Genomic DNA, 25,813 nt, shown 5'->3' on the forward strand with positions numbered 1-25,813 from the left:
AGCCCTGTGGTGTTTTTGTCGATTGAGCGAACGTCAAACGTGATCAAAAGTGTCAAGGTTCATTTATGGCCCCAATTTTAAAATTAAAGTTTAAATATGATATAGCCGTCATTTGAGCGGGAAAAATTGCTAAAATAGTTGCAGTAACATGCTCTTTCGTGTCATTAAATAAAAACAAGATTTCATTCAACATTTTAGGACCCAATTGATACACACAGTTTTTTCATCTTAACAAATCTTTCAGTGTCTTAGCATGGGATGATGACGGTTATAAAATCTTTCCGACGGTTGGAATCGGTTTTTTATGTGAATTTCGTGGAAATGAAAAAAAGAAAAAGAGTTACGGAAAGTTTTTCCAAACTTTTTTTTCCGTGATCGAACCAGAACCTGAGTGGAAAATTATTAGCGTACATATTTACCTGATGTGGTATAAAAGCAACGACACGACAAAAGACGCGTTGGTCGTCAACTGTGGCCTTTCTCTCTCCTAGTAAACTGTGGCTCCCTACGAGAGCTAGCTGTCGCTTTTTAATCCAGTCGTGAAAATCAGAGTGAGCAATGGCGGAGGACAGCGGCAGCAAGAAAATCACGATTACCGTGAAAACTCCGAAGGATAAGAAATCCATCTTGATCGAGGAAGATGCGGAAATCAAGGAGGTACGTTTTCACGATTATTTCACCCGGATGGCGGCGGTTTTTGGTGCCGAATTAGGCGAAAGAAATCGGCGGCTACATGACTTTTGGAAATCGAATAAAAACATGGGAAAAGTGGTTCACTCACACACAGGCGCTGCGACGTATGTAAAATGAACGGCAAACGTAGGGATGCTCAGTAATTTTAGGATTGAGATACGAATGTGCACATTAACAAAGTAGCTGGTGCGAATGTGGGGAAATGAACCACGGCACACAAATGCAACGCATAACTTTCGATTTGTCCTGAAGAAATAATTTCACTACCAATCAATTATTGATTCAAACATCTCTTTTAGTCTGTTAGGCAGCATCCATTTATTACGTAACGCTAAAATTGAAAATTTTCGACCCCCTCCCCCCCTCCGTTAAGCTTTTTGTATGAAAATTTTTAAATTTTTGTATGAACCGTAACGCTTGAGCCTCTCCCCCCTCCCCCTAGAGCGTTACGTAATTTGTGGATGCCGCCTTATCTACGGTTTGATTTTCTAAAAAACATTTTTGCAATTCCGTTGCAAATCAATCAACTTTTCATTGAGAAGTTGATCAACATAACGGCCTACTTTTCCTACCGAAACAAACAGTGCTGAAAAGTACTACTTTTCAGCACTCTTTTCGGTGCTGAAAAGTAGCACTTTTCAGTACTGTTTTGGTATCAACCGAATAACCCAGCCTCTACATGCCATTTGTGCTTGTTCTGCGCGAGTGAGTCGAGGCGAGTTGTTCTCACCACGGGTGACGTGAGGCGACTAATCAAATGGGAGCGAGTCGATACCTCACCAACTTGTCTCGCTTGCATCCCGCACAGCATAAGCACAATTGCATCATATTCTTGGGTATCTTGTACGATTGGCGTGAGGTGAGATCTCGTACAGCGAGGTGGCAATTCTCGACTCGAGTGAAGTGACTTTCTATTTGATTTACATGGCGAGTCACTTCACTCGAGTCTATATCCGCTGTGCGATCTGGTTCCGACACAGGCTGGTGATTCTGATGTGGGATCGGATCGTCCAGCATTTGTAGTCAGCTACTGTATGTGCTGTCTTACCTGTGAACTGCATGATACCGATGGGAGCGAGAAAACTTGTGACATTCATGAGTACTACTGTATCATAGCCTACGTGATTGAAAAATACAGAATGCGTAATTTCACGCATGGTTGTATGCCCATGTGGGTTCTCTTGAAATGTTTGTTTGTGCTTTTAGAGTTCATCCAGCTGAAACGACATTTTTCGAAACAGCAAAAAATGTTGTATGCAACTCGTTGCAAAACTCGATTTTTTCAGCACTCGTTGTATTTATCCAACTCGGCGAGCCTCGTTGGATAAATGTACAACTCGTGCTGAAAAAATCATCATTTTGCAACTTGTTGCATAAATAACTATTATATATCTGTAGCTTATTATCGTCTAACAGCTTTAGCAGATTTCGATGCGCTCCATGCGTTTTGTATTGTTTTCTCTAGTAGGGAAAGATAAACATCCGCAAAATATACGTGTGTGAGTGGAATTTGATACCGGAGTATAAATTATGCTCCAGATAAGGAGGCACAGCTCAACCTGTCAAATCCCATAGTGAAAAAATAGGACGGCATCCCTCTGGTGTTTCTGAAAACGTAAGCATGCCCTTGGCTGTTTATATATTTGTAGGCTGGGTGAAAAATGTTAAAACAATGAATACACAAAAAAGTTCTAACTCAAAATACGGCAGATATTTACATTCTCAAACTACTATTATAGTACGCTATTGAGACGATATGTTAGTTTTTTTTGCATATTCTGAATCTATGTTGAAAATTGAATCAGAACCCTAAACCAAAGTTTCGGAATTTTCCATCCTCTGGAACTATTTTTAAAACGCGTTTGAAATTAGTATGGAAATCACTTTTGAATCATCCTACGACAAATTTAACGTCGTGACGAGCTGCCATTAAGTGGATTGAAATGTCATTGCGTCAACATTTTAAAATCAGTTTTGATCTTTTGTAATATCAAAGCTAAATTATTGAAGTGCAATAAAATTGAATTATACTTAGACAGACAATTGTACTCTTCCGATCAAGCTACAAAAAACTATTTTTTTTAATATCAATTGAAATCGATATTTTAAAACTTAGACATCCCTAACCATGATACACGTAAGAGACAAGAGATATTGTTCAGTGGTTCTGCAAGCCTTAGCAAGGTTTAGAAATTCAAGGCAACTTCTATATAGCTATGACCGGCGCAGTTAAAATTGCAATAACGAAGCGATATGATGCAATGACTGAACTCAGGGGTAAACAGGGCAAGATGAGCACTAGGGCGGTTGAAAATATGGAAATTATTAAGAAGAAATTTTGAAAAATGTTCAATACACTGTAATGTAATGTAAGTACAAACTTTCCATCTCATAGTGAAAACTCGTTCTTTAACCCATCATCAAAAAAATTGCTAAAAAAACAAAAATTTGTTAAGCTTATTTTTTAAGATTTTTGCTTAAATCTGCATGACTATATTTCCATATGGGGCTAAATAATATCAAATAAATTCATGAATATTTTCTCTCCCATTCGTACGAATAAACAACTTTTTTTTGTCTAGTTTTAGCTTCATGCTAAACCCTACATTTTGACATTCTGCCTATGTTTAAAAACCTTTTCTTGTCCCTGTATTTTCCATACAATATTGCTTAACGGAAAAGGGGTAATTTTCTTTTCGTTTCAGAGAGCGAGTAATGGCGTTTAAACCAAGGCTATCAAGCCAGGGGATAAGGCCAACATACATATGTCTCATGCCAGGAAAAAGAAACAATGGAATGGGCACTCCCAACGATTTTACCTATCTCCTAAAAACGAAACGGTTTTTACGGTTGCCCGGTTTCATCCTTCATGAAATTTAAAAACATTCGTCTATCATGTTATTCATAAGTGAATAATTTGATCGTCGTCAATTTTTAAATTATCTTCAACACAAATGTTGCAAATGTTAATAATGACAAGAAAATACCAAAAGAAATTCTGATATTTCCATAATGATTATCAATATTGGCTGTGCAAGCGCTTAGATTAGAATTAGAGTAGAATAGAATAGAACATAGTTTCCCAAATTATGGGTCGCGACCTGCAGGAGGGTTGTGAGACAATGCCAGGGAGTGGCAAGAAAATTTCTAAACTTTCACCAAAGTTTTCGTATACTCCTTAGCAACTTTTCAATTGTTTTGCAGTACAGTCCGATTATCCGTAATTTTAGACTCGATTATCCGGAATATGTTTTTGATATGTATTAGCTATAACAGTGGGCTCAACGGATTGTTAAGAATATTTACCGTACCAAAACCTGCAGTTTCCCATACAAATTTTGCCTGATAACCACAACGTGAGCGTATTCTGTAAGGTTCACATTAGTGCTATTGGAAAACAGGTATTCATGTCAAGGTACTGTAATACCATATCGAGCAACGTTTGGTGGTATGGTTTACACAATTAATATTTGAGTTCCTATTTACTTTTCGGACTTAACAAAAATAAAGAATTCTTAATCATAATTCTGTTTACTGAAATATTGTTGCACACTGCTATAAAAAAATAAGCATAATAAACTAAATGTTTGGTAGCTGGCACATGTGACGTCCCTACCTCGATGTCCAACTCTTCTGGATATGCTGTAATGGTACAAAACAGATTCTAATTCACCACATTTCATTACCGCAAAATCATGTAGTCTTACCTTTGTTTAATCGTGGTTCCTGGGCTCTCCTTCCTGCTCCGGTATCAGCACGACTGGCTTCGTATTTTTTCCCAACCGATGTTCCTATCCAAAGTTGATCCGGAACATCATTGTTTTGAGAAGCAACAGTAATCTCTAGCGTTTGCATATTCCCGTGGTGGAAAAAAAGATCACAAGAATATTTTTGAAACATTTTCAACATATCCAGCTTTTTACGCTAGCCTGCTATAAACTTTGGATCACCCCTTTTAAACATTTCTTGCCTACACTATAATATGTTTTATGGTTTAATCAAAGCATACAAGTGTCTTTGTTTTCAGGAAACGAAAATCTAAAAATATAGGTATTCCTAATTTTTTAAAACTTTTTTACCATTTTAGATTATTGATATGCTGTCATCACTGGTTCCTGTTAATTCTCGACAATGAGTTATTATAAGAACTGAACCACGTCAATACATGTTATAAACTGTACAGATAATTTGATTCCAAAACAAATTTGATGCCAACCCTTGGGCAATCATTGAACGAGTTTTCAAAGCTCATGGGATATAATCCCTTAATGGCTTTTCATTATCGCGACCAGAACGGCTCTGGCAATTTTCCTTTCAAACGTTCGTTTGTTAAATTGGTACGGAACAGATAGGTTTGTTCTATGAGTGGCGTGAGATGGGAATTGTCGATCTCGCATAGCGAGGTGACAATTCTCGACTCAAGTGAAGTGACTCGCCGTGAAAACCAAATGGCGTGACCTCACCTCAATAAGCCCAAGAGTACGGAGGAAGTCAAACATATTGTACTACACTTCCAATTTGGGTCATGTTTTCTGTATCCAATACATAGCCTGCCCCTACAAGCCCTACAAAGTTTCTAATGTGTCTTCAGTTATCTCTAGAAAGATTCGCGAATCAGGCGAAACTGACAAACTGACACAATTTAAGAAAACATAGCGTCGAAATTGTAGCTCGATTGTCTATTCACTGCACTTGAACTTTTCCCCTATCGATAATTTAACTATTCAAAAAACGCAAATTTGTAGAAGACGAAACTTCACCTCATGCCAAACCACACACTTTATTGATTACGCCTGTGTTTTTGTTTATCAAAGTGATGGGCGCATCTGAAATCGAAATCAAAACACGGCGAGAGTAAACGGCGACACTGCAAACAAAAAATAAACAAGGCGTACATGGCGGGCTTAATTGAAACCAGAATGTAAACACGGCGCAAAAGTAATAGGCGACACTGAAAACAATATCGATTACAGGCTCATAACATTGGGCGATACTGGCATTCTTGAGTGCGTTTAAGGCGAAACCTTATATTTTTTTAGTACGAAATAGCTAGGGAAATTGTAGGAAATGTGTGTGGTATTGATGAGGATTTTAAAACTAGGTTTATAAAATGTGTATTAAAGTGAAGAGACTAAAGTTTGAGTATATTTTCTCCAATTGGGATTAAAAATTGCACATGAGAATTTCATTGGTTATTTTCTCATTGTTATTGAATTGTCAGATAGGCCCTTATCGCAAATCCCTCTCGATCTATTTCTATGTCGATTATTCGATAGAATTAAAGTTACATATAAAAAGTATTTGAAGTACAGAATATCTCAACCTCTTAATAAACAAGCAAATTGAAAGATTTCTCACAATTGTTCATCAATCAAGGAAAACGGCTCATCGGTTGGGAAACCCTGCCCGGCCCATTATATGTTTCCTCACCTGGTAGTTTCATAGTCAGCATAGAAGACTGTTTAGCCATTATCCCTCCTATCATCGGCTTTAGATTGACTTACGCTTTTGTATGCCACCAAACGCTGCAAAATTAAAATTACCGTCAAACGGGGTGACTTGCAACACATTGTAATTTACAAATAAATTCCACTATAAAACAAAATTTTCAATAGAAAATTCGTTTTAAATCGGTGCTTCAATACGTGTGACTCACATTTCAAGTAGGGGCCACGATTAAAACTGTTATTATAAATATGTTCATACAATAAACATAATTCTTTTAAATGTCTAGAAAACTGATACTTGATGGAGGTTCGAAATCGTGACTTGAAAACATGAGATAGATTTAATGTACAAAAGTAATACTCTACATGTTGTTTCTATTACTAATAAGTGATAATATGACGAACTTTATTTTACGAAATTGTAGTAACAACTTTTTAATAAAAATAATTTATATACACATGTACCTATGCGGGGTGACTTGCAACACTTTATTTCTAAGCAATTTAGAGTTTTAAAAAAGGTTAAAACTTTTGTTTTAGGTCTACTTTATAATTAAAAGAGTAATAATTCTCGAAAACTTATTCATACAGACTCAAGTCAAAAAAGTATGCAAACTTACTTTATCGATTCTACGTGTTTCGCAGGCAGAATTCTACACGTACCGCTCTGAACCAACTCGATTTTTCACTTTTAGAACGTTTAATTTCCGGATTTATAAAACGACGAAAGCAAGATTTTCAACTTTCGCAACCTAACCACTACTTTCGCAGGGTGTCTACTACCTGGAAAAACCTGGAATTATCAGGGAATTTTATTCAACCTGGAAAAAACCTGGAATTCTCAGGGAATTTTGATCAGAATCAGGGAAATTATTTTGAGGCAGTAATTCATGATAGAAAATGTTCACAACAAAGGATTTTAGCGTTATAACCCAGAGCTATCATTAATTGTCAGAAAACTTTCATTCGAAAAAAAAATTCAGCTGCGCCGCTCTCCAAACACTATATGAGCTGTTTAGTGAGTATCCATTCGAGTATGAAATTTTATTAGCTTATCAAAACATGATTGATGTTTTTAATGTATCTAAATTTATTCGGTAAAGGATTAATATATCTAGGGCTGGTAGCAGGTTTCTTTTGAGATACCATTTTTATTCAAGTCTCTGAAAAGTTTCTATTTTTGATGAAAGGTGTCTGAAGTCTTTATTTTAACCAAAATAGTCTCTAAAGTCTCTTGTTTTCCTTATCTTGCTTGCAGATAACTGTGATGCAAAATTTATTCTCGTATTTCCCGAGAACAGCCACAGGAAATCCTTGTGGTTGCTCCAGAGATTTTATCAAGAATTCTCCAAAAAATTTCTTCAGCATTTTTTTCATAGGATGCTTACAGGAGTTCCTCTTTTATTTGCTTCAGGAAATCCTTGAACATTCCAACGTTACTAACTCTACAAATTTTTCTCAGGAAGTACTTTGAACAAAGACTATCCTAGGACTTCCTCCAGATATTTTTTTCACTAACTATCCAACCGAATTCTACAGTAGTTAATCTAAGAGATATCCAAAGTTTCCCACAGAATTTCTCCCAAGAAAACTCGACAAGAATTTCAACGCAATTTCAAATAATTCACTCAATTCGACCTGTGTTTCATTATTGATTTCATTATTATTGTGTTTCATTATTATCTTTAGAGTTTGTTTTCTTGGAATTTCTCCAGCATTTCATCCAAGGATTACTGGAGCTTATCCAAACATTTGTCAATGAATTTCTCGAAAAATCCCCATGGAATATTGACAAGTTATTTTAAGGTTTCACACAATTTAACATCACTGCAATTTTTTTCTATAAAATTCTTCGATTGTAGGAATGATTATTCCTATACAATTTCCTAGTAATTTCGTCCTGAGTTCCAGGAGATCCTCTGCGCAATATCCTGCAAGATATTATCTTTTTTTTTGATTATTGTAGCAACAATCTGGGAAATCTTCTAAAAGTTCTTCAAGAGTAAGTCTTCCTGAAAATCCTCTTTGATCAAGGGTGACCTAAGAAATTACATAAGTAGCTGTAACAGAAGATACCCATAAATTTGCTCTAGGAATACGTCACGAATTTTCAAACCATTTCTCAGCTTTCTGGGTAATTTAATTCAAATTTCCTTGGTGAAAACTCCTAGAAGAATGCTTGAGAATGACAATGTTTGGAAAGTTCTGGTTCTATTTTGAGATATCCAAAACAAAATTTTTGGAGGAATTTCTTAGGAAAATTTTTGGAGAGTGAATATCTCAAATATAGATTCAATCCATCGTAATGTCGTCGTAATACATCAATGAATGTTTGTCCTTCACTGGCATATACCAGATGTGCTGGTATGTCATCGTAATGTCGCAAAAAAATATAAATATTTGCAAAAAAAAGTTTTAAAAATATTTTTAGAGAATTGTCTGGTCTGATTAACCCGTATAGGCCTGAGTGAAAGCAAAAATACTGAAACCCTTACCGCTCAGCGAATTCTTAACGGATTCAAATGATTTTTTGTCAGTTCACTGGCCTACTTATTTAGGTAGATGAAAAAAACCGAATTTAGTACTATACCATTTAATTCCACTAGAGTTTGTATCCTTTGACAGATACGCGTCTTTCGACCTCAACTGTAAGGCCGTCTTCAGTGTCGTGTACTAGACTCGACTTGAAGAAAACCATCGTATGCACACATTATATATTAACACTAGGTATAACCGTATTTCCCTACCCATTATTATTTTTTAACTTAAAATTTATGAGCTTTAGGTACATTCCATCCCTCTTTTGTTGAAACTTTAAATGCTGAAAGGTACATCACGGGAACGATTAGTAGGTACCAAGTTGAATAGCCATGTATTGCCGTTGCCGTTGTCTCTGTTGAGTAGCGTCGTAGGTACCTGTTTGCAAATTTCCAGACTCTCCGCCACATCCAGTTTCCAAGGAGAAGAAACATTTCTCAAAATTTTGATATCGGCCGTCGTAATTGTATGTCCTTCTGAAAAGATATGTTCTGCCACCTTAGATTTGAAATCGTATGTCATCCCCTTGTCTATCGTCTTCTGAGCTTTTCCTATTTCCGCTAAGTGTTCCTTGAATCTAACCTCGAGAGACCGCTTTGTTTGACCAACGTAGACCTTATTGCAGTGGGAACAGCTGATTTTGTAAACACCAGCCTTGTTTAGTGTGTTTACCGGATCCTTGGTAGAGCCTAACGAAGTTCTAAGTTGGTTGTCTCTGCTGGAAAATACCAAATCGATTCCGAAATTCCTTAGCTTTGGGCGGAGCTGTTTGCTGATGTGTACGTCGTATGGGATGGAGACTCTCTTCATGGGTTCGGTGATAGGGGTTAGTGTCGTCAAAGCATTCCGAATTCGCTGTCTTTCCTTTTTGTCGATGATAGCTTTTATCGTCCTTTCCTTGTATCCGTTGATCCTTGCCGTCTCGTAGATATATTCCAGTTCCTTGGTCTTTCCGTGTTCGCTGAGGGGTAGAGTCTGCATCCTGTGGATCATGTGGTGAAACGCTGCCATCTTATGTTGGAACGAATGATTCGATGTGTAAGGGATAACTCGCTGGGTGTTTGTAGGCTTCCTGTAGATTTCGAAATTGTAAGTTGAACTTTCTTCCCTGGTGACAAGTAGATCCAAAAATGATAGTTTTCCATCCTTCTCCTCTTCGTGGGTGAACTTGATATCCTTGTGTACGCTGTTGATTGTATCCAAAATTTTAGCCAGATCGTTCCGCTTGATAACGCTGAAAATGTCGTCGACATATCTCCACCATTTATCCGGTAATACTCCTTGTTTCTTTAAATTTTCCTCAAAATTCGCCATGAATAGTTCGCACAAAAACGGGGAGAGAGGGTTTCCCATGGGGGCTCCTTTCGTCTGTTTGTAGAAATTTCCTCGAAATTGAAAGTAGTTTTCGTCCATGCACAATCTTGCCAACCTCATGTATGTCCTGACCTTTCCTTTCCATGCTGCATCCGTCCTTTGGGGTAATAACCAGTCCTCGAGAAGATTTAGGGAATCCTTTACTGGAACGCTGGGGAAAAGTGCCGCTACGTCGAAAGAAACCATCATCTCGTCATCCTCGATGTGTCCTGACTCTAATAGTTTCTGGGAGAACTCCTGGGTGTTTTTAACTGACCTAGTGGGGAATGGATTCGGCATACTCTGGAATTCCTTGACTAACCATTTCGCCAGTTTATGAGTGGGGGATCCGTCGGCCGAGATGATTTCTCGCATTTCCTTTCCTGGTTTGTGAATCTTCGGTAGTCCTTTAATCCGTGGAAGAATGGGGTTTGACTCTTTCAAACGAGCCTCGCCAATAATTGCCTTGCAGTCCTTCAGGGTTTTGTCCGTGAGCTTGATGAGTCCGGGTAGTGGATCCACTCTCAAATGTCGGTAGGGGCCTTCGTTGATCTTTTTCGCCATTTGTTCGTCGTAATCCGTCTTGTCCATGATGACGACTGCGTTGCCTTTATCCGCCTTGATGTAGAATACTGGTTTATCCTTGAGTTCTTTCACGATCCTCGTCTCGTCCTTGTCTGCCTTGCTTCGTTGTCCTGTTGTAATGGCCTTTGCTACGATGTTCCTCGTTGTGTTCTGGTCCTTTATTGGTACGTTTTGGATGATTGCTGTTTCCATGTCTACGATTATTTTCTCCACATCAGGCTTCGTAGTCACCGCATATCCTAACCCCTTGTTGAGGTGTGTCAATTGCTCTACTGTGAACTGCTGCGTCGAACGGTTAACTACGAAATCTTCAATGGGTTCTATAATCGGAGCAGGAACGCAGTTAACTTCCGTCGTCTTGGATCGCATGGAGGCTAGTTTTTTCCGATGTAGCCTGTTCTTCCTGTCGGCTTCGCATTCTTCCGCTCGTTTAACCTTGGTCAGGAATAATGGGAATCCTTCCGGATATTCCTGAGCCAATTTTAAATGCAGAAAATAACACCTCGTCGTCAGCTTGTCCAGTTTCGCATAGTGCGAATTAATCGATGCCGTGATGTACTCTTTCTCTGCTGTCTTCTTGATATGTTGTGGGATATGGGGGCCCATCTTAATCCTATGGCTAACGGGTGTTAGCTTTTCCTTCAGACATTTCTTCAGAAATGCTACGTCCTTTTGGGTGCTTACGATAGATCTCTTCAGGTCGATGAATATACTGTGCTCCGTCCGCTTGGTAGCCATGATGATAATAAATCTTCGAGCTGTTTAGTAGAATACCTATAAGTAGATGAAAAAAAACCGAATTTAGTACTATACCATTTAATTCCACTAGAGTTTGTATCCTTTGACAGATACGCGTATTTCGACCTCAACTGTAAGGCCGTCTTCAGTGTCGTGTACTAGACTCGACTTGAAGAAAACCATCGTATGCACACATTATATATTAACACTAGGTATAACCGTATTTCCCTACCCATTATTATTTTTTAACTTAAAATTTATGAGCTTTAGGTACATTCCATCCCTCTTTTGTTGAAACTTTAAATGCTGAAAGGTACATCACGGGAACGATTAGTAGGTACCAAGTTGAATAGCCATGTATTGCCGTTGCCGTTGTCTCTGTTGAGTAGCGTCGTAGGTACCTGTTTGCAAATTTCCAGACTCTCCGCCACATCCAGTTTCCAAGGAGAAGAAACATTTCTCAAAATTTTGATATCGGCCGTCGTAATTGTATGTCCTTCTGAAAAGATATGTTCTGCCACCTTAGATTTGAAATCGTATGTCATCCCCTTGTCTATCGTCTTCTGAGCTTTTCCTATTTCCGCTAAGTGTTCCTTGAATCTAACCTCGAGAGACCGCTTTGTTTGACCAACGTAGACCTTATTGCAGTGGGAACAGCTGTTTTCACCACATGATCCACAGGATGCAGACTCTACCCCTCAGCGAACACGGAAAGACCAAGGAACTGGAATATATCTACGAGACGGCAAGGATCAACGGATACAAGGAAAGGACGATAAAAGCTATCATCGACAAAAAGGAAAGACAGCGAATTCGGAATGCTTTGACGACACTAACCCCTATCACCGAACCCATGAAGAGAGTCTCCATCCCATACGACGTACACATCAGCAAACAGCTCCGCCCAAAGCTAAGGAATTTCGGAATCGATTTGGTATTTTCCAGCAGAGACAACCAACTTAGAACTTCGTTAGGCTCTACCAAGGATCCGGTAAACACACTAAACAAGGCTGGTGTTTACAAAATCAGCTGTTCCCACTGCAATAAGGTCTACGTTGGTCAAACAAAGCGGTCTCTCGAGGTTAGATTCAAGGAACACTTAGCGGAAATAGGAAAAGCTCAGAAGACGATAGACAAGGGGATGACATACGATTTCAAATCTAAGGTGGCAGAACATATCTTTTCAGAAGGACATACAATTACGACGGCCGATATCAAAATTTTGAGAAATGTTTCTTCTCCTTGGAAACTGGATGTGGCGGAGAGTCTGGAAATTTGCAAACAGGTACCTACGACGCTACTCAACAGAGACAACGGCAACGGCAATACATGGCTATTCAACTTGGTACCTACTAATCGTTCCCGTGATGTACCTTTCAGCATTTAAAGTTTCAACAAAAGAGGGATGGAATGTACCTAAAGCTCATAAATTTTAAGTTAAAAAATAATAATGGGTAGGGAAATACGGTTATACCTAGTGTTAATATATAATGTGTGCATACGATGGTTTTCTTCAAGTCGAGTCTAGTACACGACACTGAAGACGGCCTTACAGTTGAGGTCGAAATACGCGTATCTGTCAAAGGATACAAACTCTAGTGGAATTAAATGGTATAGTACTAAATTCGGTTTTTTTCATCTACTTATAGGTATTCTACTAAACAGCTCGAAGATTTATTATCTACTTATTTAGTTTCTAGAAGTAGCCAGAGGAACTCGGAAATATTCCTGTGGCCGGAGTTATTCCGGTGGGTCACTGGGTCAAGTCGGGTAAAAAAGGGCTATTTTTTGGGACATGCCGAGTTACCTTTATTTATTTGCAATGACAATCATTTTAACTTGCGTAAATCATTAAGATCTGATATTCAACATTATAAATGAAGAGTTTTGCAGCGTTCAAAATAAACCGGATGTGGCCATTCGGACTTAATGCCCGGAAGAACCGGCTATAGGTTTGTTGGATACTAAACCGTTTCAATTCTTGAAAAGCAGACTTCAAACATAACTGTGCACTAAAATGCGTTCCCATAAGCTTGGCACAAATGTTCAGATACAAATTAGCCGCTTTATCGTAAGTTTTAGGCGTTCCGGGACCCGAAAATGATCATTTGTAGGATAAATCAAATGCAAAACTCATAGATATCTAATTTAATCATTTCCTAAAACGTTTACACTGATACAATTTTCTTCAAATTCCGTCATGTAGTGGCCACATTATAGCCGATTCCAGAAATTATCTGTGACTTGAAATTTGCCTACCTCTAGGGGCACAAACGCACAGTACCCTTCTCACCCGACCTGACCCAGTGACCCACCGGTATAACTCCGACCACAGGAATATTTCCGCGTTCCTCTGTACACTTCTAGAAACTAGATATATGTGCCAGTATACTGACAAAAAATCATTTGAATCCATTAAGAATTCGCTGAGCGGTGAGGTTTTTAGAATTTTTGCATTCACTCAGGCCTATACGGGTTAAACTATTTTGTCCTGGTTTCTGTTAGGTTTCGTTTTTTGATTACTGTTTTATCTCTTTTCGGTCTATTTTTAATTACTTTTTAATCTCTTTTTTCCTGGTTTCTAAATTTCATATTTTGAAGAAACTTATTCACGGGCTGATGGGCTGAATCCCACCGGTCGAGGATCTTTTCGGGTTGGAAATTTTCTCAGGGCATAGAGTATCTTCGTTCCTGCCACACGATATAAGCATGCAAAAATAATCATTGGCACAGTAAGCTCTCAGTTAATAACTGTGGAAGTGCTCATAAGAACACTAAGCTGAGATGCAGGCTCTGTCCCAGTTGGGACGTAATGCCAGAAAGAAGAAGAAGATTCACGGGCTGATGGTGAAAGACTTCATGCACAATTTTTAAAATTATTGGAAAATATTTAATTTCAGAAAAAAAGATTTTCGAAAAGTAAACTGGAATTTGAACAATTTTAAATTCGAAATTTCGAAACAACTTCAAATTAGAACATTTATAATTTATTCATATTACCAAAGTTAAATGTTATACGGTCCGTGTTTCTATAATCCGGGATCCAAAAGTTTTACGAATTATTTGTGTTAATTTAGATTGTAGATATATTGCCACATATCCAAATAAAGTTTAATTTTGCGCCCATGAAGCTGTCTTAGTTATCCAAACGACCGATGGAAATGAATGGTACAACGGAATCGTTTTTGGCGATGTCATTTTTAGTAAGAATCGTATTTTCCTTGCTCATATCGTTTGCATAATTTATGTGAGACATGAATCTTCGATAATGTCAACCTTAACCATTGAAATCATTGTTTCGAAAAGTTGACGAATATACGCATAAGGTAAACGCAATTTTAGCAAAAATCTTCACTTTTATTAGCTAATGAATATAAGAAAGAGAAGCACCATTTGTGATTTGGAAATGTTTGGTCAATAAATGATGATACGATTTTTTACGAGATGAGTCATTCCGATCAATGTTACCCCGCTGATCAATGATACCCTGGATTACGGTACATAATCTGTACTAAAAATACTTTCAAGAAGACACATACTGATGTACTTGAAAGTTCCGTTCAGTTTACAGAGCTCTTACAAACGAAATGAAAGACATCATCATTGGCAAACTTAGCTTTGGTATTGTTATCAGCTTCATACTGTAATATTGGAACAATTTTAGCATAAAGTTTAGAACTGTAAAAATAGCTATTAAATCGAAAACACTTTAAAATTAGTCATTTATTTGTTTTAGACATGTAAAATTAGAGTAGGGGAATTAGGGGCATAATGGACACGTTAAGCAAATGTTCGTTTTAAGACCCTTAAATGGCAATGTTTTTAATTTACCCCCGGCTAGTTTTCAAGTTTGATGTTAGTACGATGTGCCGCATTCATTCATAGTGATAAAAATCATATCATATGTCAGAAAAGCGAGATAGAAAATTGGGTCGAAAACAAGGCTGGTAAAAAGGTATCGGGGCGAAATGAACACCTGTATGAAATTTAGTTATTCCAATATATTCAATGACTATCAATCATTCCGACATGCAAAAAGGCTCTCCCTCAATCATAATAGCTAAAAAGAACCTTTCTGGGTTCGTTACTTTGCTCAAAAATTAGATTCTTCCACGGTCTTGCTTATATGCCAATTTGAAACTGAGAAAAATTTTAAGTCAAATTTTGAAGAACAATTGAAGCAAAAAATAAAATTTTTTACCGTCAATCATTTCAAATGCATTACAGATTTCATGCAGTGAATGAACTTTTGATGAAATATGTGTATTATCAGATATTGAGAGGGTGTCCATTTCGCCCCGTATGTTCATTATGCCCCTAATCCCCCTATTTCTTGAACCTGGAATTGTTTTTATAAAACTTGAAAAAACCTGGATATATCAGGGAATTTCATTTCGCTAAACGAGTAGACACCCTGTTTCGCCACCCCGCTGTATGAAGAGACAAAGTGACTTAACCACGAATCAAAACAAAACACTACTTGAGTCGATTTTACACTGGTAGAAAAACGTCGAAAGTAACTGAATGAAACGGCTTATCATTTTGTTATAATTATTTTTGTGGGAAATAATAGGAACACCATAGTTTTTGAACGCGAGCTCATTGTATGCAAAATTTAAGAAATGTACACGTCGAAAAAATGTTAAAAAGGTGATTCATTTTAAAACAGTTTTAGAAGACAGGTTGCGATTCTTCTGAATTAATTTTCTCAAAACCGTATGCAAGTTACTTACGTCGATTTGAAAAAGTAATCGAGAATTCATCAATCAACTACAAACACTCGTTAAAAATATTGTTCAGTTAAGATATTGGACCTTGATGATTTAACGCCTCTTTTTCCCATACAAAAATAGCTCAATTATTTTCTTACAAAAATGTATTCTAAATGTTCTTGTACTGGTTCGAATGCTTTAAATACATGCATAACAATACTTAACAAGTGTGACCAATAAAAAATATCAACATTTTGTTGGAAAAAAAATAAATTAGCAGTGAGTGTTGCAAGTCACCCCGCACAAGGACATTTAAAAAGTTACACCTTTTTGATGACTTTTGATATGACAAAATAATTCGATTCAATTTTCTATCATCTCATTCTGTAAGCGAGCCGGCCATTCAAAGTACTACAAGGAATTTAGATTTTTAGATTACGTTTAGATCATGGTTTTGGTTGATTGAAGTTGAAAAGTGTTGCAAGTCACCCCGTTTGACGGTACCTAAATTTAATTTTCGTTTTTCTCTCTTCGCCAGCTTCGGGCAACTGTTGCCGAACAGTTCGAATCGGATCCGGACTTGGTGTGTCTGATTTTCGCCGGGAAGATCATGAAGGACACGGACACTTTGAAGACCCACAACATAAAGGACGGTCTTACGGTGCATTTGGTCATTAAAGCGGCTCCGAAAAGCGAACCGGAAGGTCCTCGGAGGGCACCGGCCGATGTTAGCCAAACTCCTTTCGGGTTGAATCAGCTGGGCGGCTTGAGTGCTCTCGGTGCACTTGGCGGCAATCAGACCAACTTCATGGATCTCCAGTCGCGAATGCAGCATGAACTGCTCGGCAATCCGGAATTGATGCGCACTGTGCTGGACAATCCGCTCGTGCAGCAGATGATGAACAATCCGGACACGATGCGTCAGATTATCACTTCGAACCCGCAGATGCAGGATCTGATGCAGAGGAATCCGGAAATCTCGCACATGCTGAACAATCCGGAACTGCTGCGCCAGACCATGGAACTGGCTCGCAATCCATCGATGTTGCAGGAACTGATGAGGTCCCATGATCGTGCCATGTCCAACTTGGAAAGCGTTCCGGGAGGGTACAGCGCTTTGCAGCGGATCTATCGGGACATCCAGGAGCCGATGCTGAATGCCACCTCCAGGAATCCATTTTCCGGAACATCCGATTCCGGTAGCGCAGGTAAGTGGGTTTGCAATGCCTTTTCATCGTTTGGACTTTCTGTCATAGTTGGGAAGAAGACTTACGGTTTTAGAATATTTAAAATTTAAAAAGCGCTCTATTAAAAACTCGAAATGATGCATTTTTAATGGAAATATGCTCAATAAATCGATTGGTACTGGTTTCATTCTGTACCGTTCTGGTCCGTTATTCTAATTTTCGTATACAATTTTGCCATTTTCGGATATTTTTAGCATAAAATCATTAAAAATTCTGGTTAACTAATGCAATAAGGGTTGTTTTGTGCCAGGTGTTGCAAAATCCGGTTTGTTTTGTACAGTTTTACCCGAGGGTAGGTGTACCAGTTATGGACATAATGGTTCCCTATTTCTTCGCCATTTGTGATAATTTGGTTATCTTCAAAATTTCAATCATTCTGTGTGTTTAAGTACCGTAAAGTGCCGTAATTCAGCGCAGTTAAGGAATAAACCATTTCAATTGGCTAATTAAAAATTAGTATTGCATCAACAAAAAAGCTTTATGAGTGGATCGCTAGCAAATCTGTTTGAGATTATGGGAAAAATATGAACTAGACTATATTCATAATTTACAATTGTGATTTTTTGAAATAGTTCACTCGTTGGAATTGCCTAATTCTGCGCATTTTTTAAACGCTTTTCCATATTCCGCGCAGAAGAATGCCTAATTCCGCGCACTCGCGAAACAATCAAATTAACATTAATTTTTAGGAGGGTCTGTAGCCTCGAGGTTACGCTTTGGCTTTCGCTTCTCCACTGTTCATACAATACAAGGTTCAATTCGCATTATTGCTTGGAATCGATATGTCTTAAACAATTCAAATAATGATAGCCGCTAATGCCACGGGTAACCGGAACTTAAATTTCTTACGTCACACAACATATGGCTATTTTCAATCCTCATAATTTTTGTATCAAGGCTTCGTAAATTATGTATGGATCGTCACGTTTCCGTGAATCCTTCCCCGAGAGTGTGTCGTAATTTATAGAAAACCCCTATTTGTTGCTATCTCAATAAGTATAAATATGGATTGTATAATATAAATAAGAATCACAATCAAGGGAACATTGGTAATGTTATTTGTGGTTCACAATGTTAAGTAAATTTCGTATCTACAGATGTATAGAATCAGGGTGACCAGCGCACCGGGAAATCGGGAAAACCGGGAAAAAGCCGGGAATTTCGAATCACCGGGAGAAAACCGGGAAATAAACGGGAATTTCAATTAGTACCGGGAAAATTTTGCATACCAAGTAATGTTTTAACCAGCACGATCTATACCAGTGCTTCCCAAACTTTTTCAACTTTCGCCCCCTTGAGACCCCCTAATATGTGATTCACATATTTTAATCAAGCGTTGTACGCCAGAAAATTTCCTTGACTCGCATATCCATAGAATCATAATAAGGTACCGTGGGGCAAGTGGGTAATGGAATTCGCATAGTTGATATTCTTCAAATTCTAGAGACTTTAAATTGAAACAAATGAGGTAGTGTATATTTTTTAGCTTGACTCCCACCAAATATAAGCAGCATGCTAAAATTGATTTTTATGAAAAATTAAAGAAAAAAATACAGAAAAAGTTTTTAAAAAATGTTTCTTTACTTTTCACTTTCCCCAAAAGTGGGGCAAGTGATAAGGTTACCGTTTTTAACAATAAATTCAAAAACAAACAGTTATATTCACGATTTCTATTAGCTTTAACACTTGTTAAGGCTTCCCAATGAACAATAACATAAGTAACATGTAAACAAAGAAAATGTTATTCTTTTCACTTGAATTTTCTTCTGTTCAGTTATGTTAGTTGAAATGATTCGACAACATTACAACTGCAACATTTCCAATGTTAGTTCTTACATTATAGGACAGCAATTACATTTCTGCTCTGTAGAATTTCCACCGCTCGTTATTTGTTTTTGAGAAAGTCGGATATGACGTCGGATAACTCTTCGGGAGAAATCAAAAGGAATCCTTCAATAACGTATTTCGAATCTTTTTTATGTGGATAGACCTATACTCCATTTTTATGTTTTGAACTAGCTTTACATAAACATTCCACGAGATTTCCGTGTGTTCTTTAATATTGCAACTTTTCAGTCAACGTCTTCCTTTTAATTGGCTGCCCGAAGTAGACATATTAATATTGTAAGAAGTTTCATGATTTCTAATAGCTTTTAACGCTTGAGTATAGTGTTTCTTGAATTATCAGCACGTTATGTTTTTCTATGTTAATTGCGAATCATGTAGCTTTAAACTTAAACTTATAAACTTAAAGAGAAAACACAAATTCAATCTCTAATGATAAACTTTTCACTTGCCCCCCACACTTTACTATTTATTTTATTATCAGAAATTGTGAATAATAAATGTTTGATGTTTCTGGGAACGCATTTTTATCCAATCCAAATACCCTGAAACATATATAAAAGTCTAGAATGTTTTTCAACTCATTGTTCAATGCAATTTTTCTACCACCAAGAAAACTCGATTTTTTTCGGAAGTTCTGAAAGTTCAAATCTGACGCATCTCTGAAAATTCTTCAAATGTATTTTTAAAACATTTTTAAAAAATACATTTGAAGAAATTACGTCTTTAGAATCGTTGGAACCCGATTTTTGCTTGCTAAATTTTTCAAAATTTGTTTCTAAAATGATTTATACCATAATAACTAATGAAAAAGAGTGCAACCGGAACATAAAAATGGGCACATTAGATTTTTTTGTCCGTTCTAAAAACTCATGATATTAAAAAACCTGAATGCATCACACAATCATCAAGTGTTGTCTATCATAATTTGAAAATGATCATGATATAACGGTTTAAGGTAAAATAGTCCTGGAAATTGTTAAGTTTAGAATTGATTAATCATCAGATATGTGTCCTCCAAAGGTTATGAGTAATTCTTTTTAAATACTTCCTTGTTAGCTTTTTAGCCCCCTTTCTAGATTTTTCGCCATCCAAATTCTGTTTTACAAATTTCCGACCACTTGAGCCTGAAAATCGCCCCATGGGGGTGAATTCGCCCACTTTGGGAATCACTGATCTATACTTTAGTGGATTTTTACTAAAGTTTTTGAATTCCCAAGTTAGTCAATAAAGCCAAGAACATATTCTTTATTTTTTATCAGAAATAATTGCCTTGAGAAAATGTTCTAGATTTGTGGGGATAAAACATAACAAAAAATTATATGCTGATGACCATGGAACGAAATGTTGAACAATTGATATATTCATTTTTATGTCTACCAAACCTGTGACCGTTTAAAATTTAAACTATGATTCATTCAAAGATTGACTCGATCCCATAATATAAGCAAGGGTCAATCTTTTTTAGCACTGAACTTTTTCATAACAAATTTTACGATTACCTAAAATGACCGTCTTAAAATATCGTTTCATAGATCAAACTGAAATTTAGCAGAATCAGTATAAGCCCAGAAAATTTGAATGCGCAGCAAAATATCTGATTTCCGTCTACCCCTAATAGAAATGCTTTGGTTTAAACAAAAAACTCGTACTTAAAAGTCGTTTGAAATAGTAAAAAAAATCGTAATAATGATTCTTAGCATATCATTAAACCGGGAATATTTTTGAAATATCGGGAAAAAACCGGGAGAAAACCGGGAATTTGAAATTGACTTTTCACTGGCCACCCTGATAGAATAATCCTTTGGGGCTGTCCATAAGCCACGTAGTGTTTTTTTCAGAATTACCCCCCTCTCCACTTGTGGTCTATTGTTCACACAACAATTTTGATTTTTTTGGCCCTTTGTGTTTGGACAAACTTTTCCTTCCACCATGAATGAACAGTGGTTTCTGAACAGCCGCTAATTTCCCTGTAAGTGGGCTTTCCAGATATTCCGCTTGTACGTGAAACGTATTTATGAAGTACTTATTGAAGTACTAGCATGAAGATACTTTCTCAGAGAAATAGTCATATGAGAAGACGAACTTAGCATGTTTTACTTGTTTGTTGTTTAATTTTAATTTTTATTTATTTGGAGCAGGGAAAAGCCCTTGGGAGTGAAGATCAAGTGTATCCTCTTCTCCAAAAGGCATAAATCCTACTCTTCTTTTCGATATATATACATATATATATATATATATATATATATATATATATATATATATATATATATATATATATATATATATATATATATATATATATATATATATATATATATATATATATATATATATATATATATATATATATATATATTTATATATATATATATATATATATATATATATATATATATATATATATATATATATATATATATATATATATATATATATATATATATATATATATATATATATATATATATATATATATATATATATATATATATATATATATATATATATATAATGTGCACTTCCAGTGAGAATATGTTCTCTTTTAAGGAAGCGCCTACTATAATGAACTTTATATAAATTGAATTAGGTAGCATGAGCTGTTGACTATGTGCTGTTGAAATGATGTCTCGCTGTTAACGAGTGTGGAGGGAGTGTCAGAGACTGACGTGTTATTTGGACGAGCATGTACAACGTAGTTCTGGAAACATAAAAAAAAACTCCGTTACGGGCGTAGTATCACTGGCTTCGGCCAGACATATACCAGTCTATGTTACCTGACAGGGAAACTGGTGCTACTGCTGACCAAGGACACCAGGATAAAGGACAACGAAAAACGATGTCGCTGTAGACTAAGAGCTAACAGCGCAATGGTATTGCTGTTGAGTGCTATCCAAAGGCTGGAGACATTACTGCAAAACTGAAGTAACTTCGGGGCGAAGTGCATGTTTTAGAAGTGGATACGGAAACGTATTGATGAAGTTGAAGCTAATTTAGTCAAGCTAAATCAAGTACAGGTTTACATTGTTTTTAACGTATCGTTTTGCAGCAGCCTTAAATTTCATTAGATTCATTTCCGATTTCAACGCCGCGGATAAAGCGTTATATCGCAGGAATCCATTGTACGTGAAGGATTTCTTCCCAGCTTCCGTATTACGACGAGTAACGAATAAGTTATTTCGATTCCTCGTTCCATGCGGGTGATGAGCTCGCTGAAGAGTGAAGTTGTGGTGGATCCGTGGGTTGTAGAGGATGTTTTTCATCATAACCACGGTTTGCAGCTCTTTTAATGCTAATATAGGACTGATTGAAAGAGCTGCATTTGTGTACAGATTTATTGTTGAATATAGTCGGGGTTTGCCGTATACAATTTTGAGGCATCGATTTTGTGTACTCTGCAGTGGTTTCAGAATAGTTTTTGATGCAGCAGCCCATATAGAAACAAGGTATTGAAGTTTAGAATGAACAAACGCATGATATATAGTAATGACTTGTTTCAATGGAAGAAACTTGGAAACTCTCCAGAAGAGACCACAATACGAACTGATATCGCTTCGCAGTTTGTCGACGTGGGAGCTCCAGCTCAAGGTAGAGTCGAAGATCAACCCAAGGTATTTAAACACCTCGACTTTCTCAACAACAGTAGATCCGACTACTAGTTGAACACTGGTTTTGGAGCGTCTTGTTGGGTAGTGCTTCGTGAAACCCAAGCAGGACAGTTTTTACATTCAGAAATGGAATAGTGAAAAGTGAAAAATGAAAAAGTGATTTGTTTGATTTGTGTTCTCAGTACTGTTGGTTTTTGGCTGCCCTTAGTTCACCGAACCATCCGGAAGTGACAGGCAGCACATAAATTTAGAGAATCAATCCGGTGAGTTTGTTCCAGTATGATACTTTTTCTTTTGTGAGCCTTACGGATCGTTTTTGTCCGCGTCGTGGAACTTCTGATCGTTTCTTGAACGGAAAATGTTATTTTCGGAGTTTGATAATTATGTTCAGATTGCGCATTCTGTCCGGGCGAGTGTTACGCAACTAACAATCGGTTGTGGATGCTTTTTAACCGTTCGATGACCCTGGAGGGATCGATTCTGCTTTTCGTATAATTTCGAGCAGAAAAACCGACTGTGTTATCCTAGGGTGTTTAGTTCGAACGCGCTTCCTTTCGTTTTTCGATTATCTAAAAATACAGTACCACCCAGTACAGTTTTTCAATGGGCACAGTACAGTTTTTCAATAGGCGTGATTTTTTTTACGCGTATCGTTATTTTATACAATCCGATGGCCCTGGAGGGATCGGTTTTGCTTTTTACTGGTTATTGAGCAAAAATATTACTGCACAATCGACAAGCATTTCGCGAAATACTATTTATACTATAAATAAGCTATTGTTTTCTCTTTTGATTGCCGGCATTCAAAAGATTAATTTGAAAACGCTCAAACAACAAATATTTATGGTCTATCGCCAGCTTTCTAGGCGAATCCTGACAATATACCTTCCCCAACCTCCAACTCCGTAGCACTTATGAGGGTGTCGCTGAGTCGGTGGCCTCTCATTAAGTAAGTGCTACATCAACATTTCCTTCCCCTATCCCAAGTTATGGTAAAGATGGGCGTGGCCGGGAATAGCGATATTCATGCTTTTAGTATTCTTGTTTATTATTTGAACAAGGTATACTCCCCTGCCTTGTTCTTGAAAGTAGTCAGGATGAGATTATTAAAAAGAAACATGAATGTTGCTAGTATCCAATCTACGAAGTATACCGTAACTACGCTAACGCTAACGCTAACAGTAGATCCGACTACTAGTTCTGCATGGCGGTCAATTTTTTTCCGCCGCGAGTTGAATATCATATATTTCGTCTTTCCGAGGTTTAACGACAGTAGATTTTCCGCAAACAACATTTGCAGCTTCAGGATATCTTCCTTCATCAAATTTATGAGGCAGGCAGGATCGGTTGCGGTATTTGTAACAGACGTATCGTCCGCGAAAAGTCTCGGTTTCCCGTGCAATGGTAGCTTTGCCAAATCATTTATATAAAGCAGAAACAGTAAGGGTCCTAAATTACTCCCCTGAGGAACTCCAACTGTATTTTCTCTCTTAGAACTAGTTGCGCCATTGACTGATACGTATTGTGTTATTGCGGTTAGATAGCTCCTGAACAATGCGTTAGCAGTACCACGAATTCCATAGTACTTTAATTTTCTCAATAGTACGTCATGGTCAATGGTATCGAAGGCTTTTTTCAAATCCAGGAACAAGAATGCGGCAATACAACGATTATCCATTGCCCGATAGATATCGTCAACAAGCTCACTCGCAGCCGTCCAGGTACTTGAACCAGCTCTAAAACCGAATTGGTGATCGTAGATTACCTTTTGTTCGTCCAAAAAACTGGAAACTCTGTCGGCTAAGAGTTGCTCGAGAAGTTTACTTAAGACCGATAGGATCGATATCGGTCGATAGTTATTTACTTCCGATTTATTGCCTGATTTGTGAATTGGAACAACACGTGCAATCTTCAGATTTTCGGGGAAAATTCCTGAGGAAATAGATTCGTTGAACGTGTTGTTCTTGGCCAACAGTTGTCGATTAGCTTTGTCTAGTTCCAGCTCTAAAGAGTCTACCTTGGAAGAGAGATCATGGTGCTTTCTTTGCCATTCGCCGACTTCGCTGCGTATTTTGACGTTCTCTGTCTTAATCGTGTCCATATCCAACTTGAATTGACGAAAGTCAGTCTGAAGGGTGTCGAATTGATTCGATAAAAACTGCTGGGATTCTTCAATTTTTCCGCTGGTCTTTACTAAGGCTGCTAGCTGTAACCGAGATTGCTCCACAACGTATCGCAACTGAGATGCCTCTTACTTCGACTCACTCATTCCTTGATTCAGCGTATGAAACTCAGCAACAACAGCATCAAAACTTACAGTTTTCTGATTGGTATGCGAGTTCATCTCCGAGCATTCAACAGAGCATAAGTAAGGATTTTTCTTCACTTTGGTACATAATCACATTCCCAAATAGCTTCTTGCATCGAAAATGCGCAAACCTTCCACAGTATGCACAACTCACGCCAATAGCTGTGGAGATAGTTACTTCATATAGAAACATATTTCTACAGTACGGCAAAAACAAAGAGGATAACACCACAATAGATCAACTTAATGGTCGCAGTGGTATCATGTCCCCACAGAGGAAAAAAAAAAAAAAATGCACAACTTATGAGACGAGCCAGGTTTGGCTCCACTTTCTCACAAACATAACAAACAGCTTCATTCTCCAACTCTGACATCGTATTACTGTAGATATAAACAACGTAGAGGTAATATTCTCAATCAAGACCACAAGTCAGCTCAGGTAGGACCAATCGAACGACCGTTAGCACCAGTCATTTAGAGACTTATAACACCACTACACGAATGATTTGGATGTGGGTTAAAAGATGTCGATAGCCTTCTTCGATTGTGAACTCATGAAATGCGTATAAATAATGTTATACTTATGCTTCCAGTGCGATCAAGTCACGGACCCCAGCGAAATTTATTGCCATCCAAAGTATCACTGGTATTAACTTTTTAGATGTGATTTAACAACCAATAAACAGATAATTAGAACGGAGCTTAACCACCTAGTTTTGGCTGATACAGTGTTTCCCGA

The 25,813-nt window shown here is 37.4% G+C and overlaps 1 protein-coding gene across 1 annotated transcript in view; it reads left to right on the forward strand.

Moving 5' to 3' along the window:
• Positions 1-511: 511 nt before the first annotated feature.
• The window catches only part of LOC5568862 (ubiquilin-1), a 31,901-nt gene continuing 6,599 nt past the window's right edge, over positions 512-25,813 (forward strand). The window contains exons 1-2 of the mRNA XM_001652537.2: positions 512-657; positions 16,605-17,274. Coding sequence (XP_001652587.1) covers positions 559-657; positions 16,605-17,274 — 769 coding nt within the window. The 5' untranslated portion in view covers positions 512-558. The remainder of the gene's footprint in view (positions 658-16,604; positions 17,275-25,813) is intronic.

This window comes from Aedes aegypti, chromosome 3, assembly GCF_002204515.2.
Source record: "Aedes aegypti strain LVP_AGWG chromosome 3, AaegL5.0 Primary Assembly, whole genome shotgun sequence".
Classification (NCBI taxonomy): Eukaryota; Metazoa; Arthropoda; class Insecta; order Diptera; family Culicidae; genus Aedes; species Aedes aegypti.